General features: G+C 40.4%; 1 protein-coding gene across 1 annotated transcript in view; it reads left to right on the plus strand.

Moving 5' to 3' along the window:
- Nucleotides 1-8,105, plus strand: part of TRIM66 (tripartite motif containing 66) — a 96,707-nt gene that overhangs the window by 81,225 nt on the left and 7,377 nt on the right. Inside the window, exons 16-19 of the mRNA XM_025197411.1 lie at nucleotides 365-425; nucleotides 2,077-2,251; nucleotides 3,872-4,179; nucleotides 6,165-6,288. Coding sequence (XP_025053196.1) covers nucleotides 365-425; nucleotides 2,077-2,251; nucleotides 3,872-4,179; nucleotides 6,165-6,288 — 668 coding nt within the window. The remainder of the gene's footprint in view (nucleotides 1-364; nucleotides 426-2,076; nucleotides 2,252-3,871; nucleotides 4,180-6,164; nucleotides 6,289-8,105) is intronic.

Consider the following 8,105-nt stretch of genomic DNA (forward strand, 5'->3'; position numbering starts at 1 on the left):
AGGTCAACGTCAGTTCAGCATAGCCCCATATTTACACATTTATACATGTACTACAATATTTAAATCATATTTCCACATATAAAGAAGAATACAGCATGCCTGTATGTCTATAGATGCTCTTGATCAGTTACTTTTGTTGGGAAGGGTTTCTCAGTCTTAGGACAGAATTGGTCTAAAGCTGAGAGAGACAACAGACATCATTCTAGAATAGCAAATGGTATATACATATGAAATTGTTCTATTATTTACATATGCTATACTGTTAAAAACAGTCAAAAATATATTAATATTGATGTATCCCTCTGCCTTTAATTTGACTCTGATATTACATATATTTTATTCATTTCCTTACCGTCTGTTACAGATTTCAGTAATTGTGAACAGGAACATTTTGAGATGGATGTAAAGAATAATCAGAACATCAGGTAGTAGAATCACTTTCCACTCAGAAGTACTAGACATGAAGTGTTATCAGTCTTTTCAGAGAATGTATCCTATTTACATTCAGCAGGTTGTTTTAAAAAGTATTAAAAAGTATTGTTTTTATCAGCAGGTTGTTTTAAAAAGGAAACAATCTGTTCTGTAACTGATCATTTTAAAGACACACCAAATTACCGATGATGACAGTTCCTTGAAGGCATATCCAAGGCCTTTTTAAATTGTATTGCTATTTTCTAAGGCTGTCTCAGTGACACTGGTCTTTATAGCAGTCCCATCTGCATAGGGTATGTAGGGACATCCTGGAAGTTGTGCTGAACAGAGCTTTCACGCAATTGAAAAATCTGGACCTACACATTACTAAAAATCATAGGTGGTAAAGTGTTTCTTTAATCATTTGCTGCTTTAGAACAGAACAAACATTCATTGATATCTAGTTTGTAGATCTGTTCAGGAATTAGTCTGCAAAATGGTTTTCTTTGAAAAATGTTTCTTGGGTGAAAGCTAAACAAACGTGTTACAGGAACATATCTGTTCCCTCAGAACTTTTCTTGGGAAAGGATTCTCCAATTCAGGATGGATGTGTGGTCAAAAGCCACAATAGAATAGTGAACAAATACTTCATCCTTTTTTTAGAAATCTTAAAAAAAAAATGTGGGATAGAAAAACTATTTTCTACCCAACTCTTCTTTTGTGTTACTTAATTGCAGAAGACTATATATTTGTAATACTCCATTTCTAGGAGGATGTCATGGGGATACAGCTGTGTATGGGCTCAGGGTAGACTGGGTGATTTAAAAAAGATTACATGCCAGTGAAGGTAAATTATCACTTTACCAGAAAAAAACAAAGATGCATCCTGATCCTTCTTGAAGTCAGTCCTCATTTTACCTAAGTTACTTATAACCAGTTATCATCAGTTGTTTTTTCTGATGTAAAACATAATTCTGTTAAAAAAGAAGCCATTTTTATATTGTAGCTAAAGAACCCTATGTTCTTCTGGCTATTTATTGATTATAATGGGGATTATATTTATTGAAATGAATTGAAGGGTTTAACCCATTTTAGAGTATAGATAATACATTTTAAAAAGTGTCATACAGCCTATATCAATATTTACAGACTATAAGATTATATTAAAAAGCTAATTAATCCAAGTTATATGTTTAAAAGTACTGAACAGACTAGAAATGTATGGCAAAATGAGGAGTACATACCTCTAAATTATATTACCATTTTTATCTATAATTTTACTTCTAAATATTGTTTTCCTAATTTTTTTTCAATTAGATTAAGTGTAATCTTTCTTGATGCTAGTGTCAACCATAGCTGGCTTTCTGTAGTCACAGCACAAAGATAGGAGGGCAAGCATTAGGCAGAGATTTAAGCCCTCATCCATCAAAGAATTTAACTATGTACTTCTATTTTAAAGAAAAGGATTCCCATTTCTATTTAGCAAAGCCTCAAATAGATGCTTAAATCCCATTGACTGCAATTGTAAGTGTGTATTTAATACTTATTGGATCAGGGCTTTTAAGAAAGCAAACAAATGTAGTAATATAAGAAAAAAGTTGAAATTAAGAGAAGATGATTCCATTTAATACCAGTAAGTCTTACCACACATCATTTTGATTTCAGTACTTATGCTAAGGAGTTGAAGATCCCCTATGTGCGACTGGAACGTCTGAAAATATGTATGTCAGAATCTGGGGAGCTTCCAGTGTTCAAACTGCAGCCACAGAAGAGTGAGCAAGATGGAACTTTTCTTCTCATAATTGAATGTGGAACCCAGTCTTCCAGTATGGCAATAAAAGTAAGCTGAGCTTCCATCATGCTTTGCTTGCTTGCTTGCTTGCTTTCTCTGTCCCCAACTCATTGTATATATGGTTACAGATGATGTTAGGCTTTTGTATGATTCACTTAGACCTGCTGATGAATCTTACTCTTCTGACATTCTCTGAAACACAATGGTGATGGGTGGGAGTATAAAACCCTAGGAAAGATAGTTAATAGGGCTGTGCGAAGCTTCAGTCCCTAATTCAATTCAGTGGAGATTTGGCTCAATTCGGTGGTGAATCTCCGAATCCGAATCGAATCAGAGGGCCCTTTAATCTTTCCGAATCAAATCGGAACCCTCCAAATTGATTTGGAGATTTGGACACAGACACAGCTTTAAATGTTTTTTGTACATACCTCTAGGTGGCAGGGGCTTGTGAGTAGTGCAGTGCTGGGGTGCATGGAGTGTTCTACAGAAGTGCGGGGGGCTCCCCAGCACGCTCAGCAGCAGACCCAGAAGTGGGCCAGAAGCACTTCCAGGTCTGCTGGGGAGTGTGCTAGGGGGCTCACCCACGCCGCCCCACCCCAGCTCAGTGACTGGTGCCTCCTGGGTCTGATCGCCAAACCAGGAGGGTGCAAGCGGGGGCCACATCATGCTCCCTGGTGGACCTGGAAGTGGAGGGGCCCCCCACACTCCTGTGGAAGGGTTCATCCAACCCAGCATTACAGTGTTCACGAGCCGCACTGGTACCTCGAGGTATGTAGAAAAAACTTTTAAAGCTGTGTCTGTGGCCAGATCACTGATTCTCCAAACCAGCATTGAATCTTCAGATTCAGATTTGGCTGAATCAAATCAGGGACAGTGATCCAAATCAATGAATCGAATCACTGTCCCTGATTTGAATCCGAATAGAGTAGGGCCCACTTTGCACACCCCTGATAGTTAACGCGTTAGCTATTTGTTAGCTATGTCTGTTCCATGGTGACAGAGGCCATCTTTCATCAACTCCAGGAATAAGGTCCTAGGGGTGCCCTGGTACTAGGTGTCTGTTTGGCTGAAGAACTGGTGGCTTAGGGCATCCCTAGTCTGTCCTCACCACCTCATTTCCATGGTGAATGTGCCAGGACAGGGTTTATTGCTTAAACAGCAGGGCTGAGCTTCCTGCTATAACAATGCAGACATAACCTACATTTGTGTGGTATTCCTCCCTGCTCCTTCTTTAATGTTGGAGGCATCCCAATAATGTAAAACTTAGATCATCTCAACATGGCTGTAGTCATAACATGGCAGTGTAGGATGGGAAAAACGGAACAAATCTCTTTTTTTGGATTGTTGAGATGCAAGAATGTATTTGCTTTATAACTTCCTTCACTATGGATGCGACATGAAATATAACTGCCATCTAAACAAGAAAATACATGGGGTACATGGCATGGGGTTAGCACTACCTCCTCCTTATAGCTGGGGCAACTGAGGCACAGAGAGGCAGTGCCTGGTCCCAAGTCACCCATCAGGCCAGTGGAAATAGGGACTGGGACTCCAGAGTCCAAATCTAGTGCCCTATCCAAGAGTCCACTTATGATACACCTATTCTACATGTAGGGGCTTGGATGTGAAAATGATGATTCTGTGATTCTGGGTTTCTCTTCCTTCAAGGTCAATCAAGATAACCCATCTGAAGGAAAGATTCCCAAACTGGGAGGCTCAGAAAATAGGAAAATCCCCATCAATCCCCCATCAGGACAAGTACCATCTCCTTTTGTAGATATCCGTCCTGTTGATCATAAGCTTAACAATGGCATTCCCAGCACAAGAAAACCTCCACTTCCTCAGGAAATCAGTCCAATTGAGAATGAGGATTTCTGTGCTGTCTGTCTGAATGGAGGAGAGCTGTTATGTTGCGACCACTGTCCCAAGGTCTTCCATCTCTCATGTCATGTTCCAGCCCTGCTCAGCTTTCCAGTGTGAGTACATAAATGCATCCTTAAAGCAACCTTGGGCCTTGGCTTGCTGTCTGAGAGCTGTATGTGGTAGTGTTATACTCTTTCACTGTGTCTTAACTTTTGTTGGGGCGGTTCTCTTTTTTTTTGCTTTGCCAATCTCACAGAGGGCAACAAGATTTCCACAAGCTCTTGCAAACTAGGAGCCACTTGAATTTTTAACGAGATCAGTTTTCAGTCGTGTGTGCTCCTCTGGCCACCCAGCCAGCACTACAAAGGAGAGGCAGACCTGAATTTTATAAACATCACTGCAAGCTGCTGGAGGCAAATAAAACTTTACATAGTGCATGAAATCTCTGGCAAGATTCAGACAGCTCCATCAAAAGATTAGAAAATAGTGTAAGGACCAGAAAAATCAGGGTGCTTCATTTTGGAGAGCGTCTTCTCAGTTTCCTCAGGGAAAAATGTTCATCCCTTCTCCATATACCAAAGCAAGTAGGCAGCTTGGCTTTCTATACACATGGATGACCTGAAATTTGCCAAGGAAGCTTAGCACACTTTGGCCATTTTTTTGAAAGTTACTGCACTACTCCCTGGACTTCTCTCTAATCTGTCAACTTGCCAAGACCTAATGGTAGGACCTGATGTGTGACCGAGATTCAAACTAGGGAGCACTGGGTTATTTTTCAATCAGGAAATTTAAAACGGGATGTTGAGTAAATAAAGTCTATAAATTCAGTTTCAAGATTCTGCATTTCTAACGTAAATATTTTATAAAAGCAGAAGTCAGAGGAACCCTTGATTCTGTGAAGCACAATTAACTTTGCCTCTCAAGTCCCTTTAAATATGGGATATAAGGCTACATGGTCCTTTCTCCTCACAAGGCAGCAAGTTTGTTTTTTATTATTTTATTTCCCACCCCCTAGAAATTACTAAATTATTATTATGCTCTGTTTTCAAAATAACATGTAAAATGTATGTTTACTAGGCCAGATTTGTTTCTGTTGAAGTCATTTATTTTCTTTAACTAAATAACTCTTCTTCTGGCTGTAGTGTTCTTGTCTTGTCTTGTCTTGTGTCTAACTTTTCTTGACTATAGCTATTCAAACCTTGGCCTTCCTAAAGTTGTCTTTGTCAGTGCGGGGTTGGCAACTGCTGCAAAAGGGATGTGCTAACACTCTTCAGCACATTTGCATTGAATTGGGGGCAAAACTGCATGTATATACTTTGGCAAACATGCAGTAAAATAACACTGAGTTGTTTGCCAATTGGTATATCTACCTATTTAACAAAGAGTTTTTTTTACTAGGATCTGTTTGGTTTGGAGAATCTTCTGTAGCTTTATGTAGCTTTAATCAGCTTTATGTAGCTTTAAGCTTCTGTAATTTATGTTATGAGTATCTTTTTGCGTATCCAATGTATCTGTTCTGTGTAGTGAATATCTTCCTCTGTTACCAGTAAAGGCTTGGAGTAATTCCTGCTCGTTCAGTTGGATTGCCAAATGTTCTCATCGGTGTAGAACAAAGGGTGAGAAATAATGACAGTGGCTAACTAGGGACCCAGCTGGGCCCGCTGGTGTTTATCTCATTGGGTGCTTTTCGTATTTTGTAATATTAAAACAGAATGCTTGAAGCCATTTAGTTGGTCATGTTTCTGGCATGTATTAACACATACTTTTAGTACTATTTCCTGTTCCTTTATTCTATCCAAAGTCAAGTTAACAAACTGTCTGAAATGGTATCTATCTTAAATCAGATTGAATTTTATTAGTAGATGTTTAGAATTATGAATCCATACTAAAGCTTTTGGAGAGAGGTTTTCACTCTGGGTAGCATCTAGCACAGTGAGCCTAATGATTAAGTTGCACTGTAATATGAACACTAGGCAAAAATAGAGAAGATAAGTTATAAATTACACAAATACAAACCCATTAGGCACCAGTTGCTTTTTCAATTCAGATCTCCCTTGGAAAAAATCTCATCTGAAACTTTGCTGATATTGTGTTGCAGGGGAGAATGGGTATGCACACTCTGCTGTAATCCATTGAAACCAGAGGTGGAGTATGACTGTGAAAACACACGTTACGGGCGCATTAACAAAGCACTTCATGGCCTGGATGACTGTGATCAGAAGGTGGGTACGAATGTAGTTAGACAAAGAACGTTTAATATCAGAGTATGCCTTTGCAGTAGAGACTCATGAGCATTTTGATGTCTTGCATGATAACTACTAGAATTTTTCAGAAAGTTGGGGTACAAGTACGATTTAAATCACCCATTACACTTTTCCTGGCTTTCTAAAAATTCCCATTTAATTTTATGATGAAGGCAGTGTTGCTGAGATGGACAGAACTGGAAAGTCAGTTCCTTTTTCTATCAAGCAGGAAAAGCAAAGCCAACAACAGAGGAAGGTTACTCACTGCACCTAGCTCATCTGTCCTAAACCTCTGTTATCAGAATACCTCCCTTCATTCACACCTCTGCTCAGGCCAGCTGTGATGGTATTTTTATGTAGTAGTGTAATTAAGGCAGGGCTTGCAGGGCAGCAGCCCCAGGTGCTGACTATGAGGGGACACAAGAATCACCTCTCTGGGAGTCATTGCTTTGTGCTGCCCCTGTCAGGGCATAGCAGCTGGGCAGTGCAGTGTTGCAACCAGCAGTGCATCTAGGCATGGGGTGTGGGGGAGAGGCATGTGGGGCAAATGGAATGGTGCTTCCTCCTCTACTGGTTCACCTCCTTTGCCAGGTTCAGCTCTGCACCCAGTATGTGGGTATGGGTGGGGAGGAAATGAGGCACCAGGGTGGGCTACCAGGGAGCCCAGCCATGGGGCTGCTGCCGCCACAGCTGCTGCTGCTACAACAGCAACAGAGCATCAGTAGCCCAGGCAGGTAAGACTTCCCTTCTCCTTACCCATGCCTCCCCTCCCCTCTTCATCTACAGTAGTCGGTATATCCCAGTTCCAGGCACTCAGTGATCTTGCTATGCCTCTGTTTTTGTGATGTGGACACCTATTGAAATCCTTGATTCCTTTCACATAGGCCATTGATCAGCTTGAAGATTATGGCAATGGCACTTAGTGACTTGAGCCAGACAATAACTGTTGGTCTCAGTAGGTACTCTCCGCATCCATTAAATCCTTTGCGAAGACTGATTTTTTTTTTTTTGAGAAAGTCAGTGTATACGCCACACCAGTGAAGCAAGGCTCATGAATACATTGGTTTATGCCTCTCAATCATATATGTATGTTTAGACCATTCAGATCTTTTGGAATTGAATAGAGAAAAGGATTTCTGTTGCTTGGTTGACAAAGATGAGTTAAGTACAGCTACTCAAACAGTTCTGAAGACTGCCTCCAGAGGAAAAAAAGGAACTGTAATATAAATTAACATGTTAAGCCAATAAAGTTAACATGAACTGCAGGATTTTTACGCAGTCCCACTAAATATATTTTTTTCCAATATTAATGGGGTACGTTTGGCCAGCTACTGCCAGAGATTCTTGCTTCTTGCTTATTGTTAATTGGTCCATGGCAGCTAACTTACTAAAAAATAAGTTAACTGTTCAAAGATTCTGTTTGAATTGTAGCTGTGTGTAACTGCACTGGGGAAAAGATTTGTAAAGGGGTGTGACAAAATGGGAAACAATTAATGTATTTATCTCACAATATTGTAAGAAAAAGTATCCAGTTATTTGAGGCAGACATGGTTCTTTGGGTAAATCCAATATCTTTTATTAGACCAACTCAAATAAATGGGAAAAAATCTTAGAAAGATTTTGGGCACTGTCGCAGAGCACCTCGGAGCTCTGCTCCTAGGGAGTAGAAACTGCCAGGGAGAGAGAGCCCTGGCAGGGCATAACGAGACCAGCTGCGGGTTGCCGGGGCAACTAAGGGGAGCCAGCTGCCTGTAGGAGGCGGGGCCTGGCCCTTATAAAGCCAAGGGCTAAGACCA

This window comes from Alligator sinensis, unplaced genomic scaffold (assembly GCF_000455745.1).
Source record: "Alligator sinensis unplaced genomic scaffold, ASM45574v1 scaffold502_1, whole genome shotgun sequence".
Classification (NCBI taxonomy): domain Eukaryota; kingdom Metazoa; phylum Chordata; order Crocodylia; family Alligatoridae; genus Alligator; species Alligator sinensis.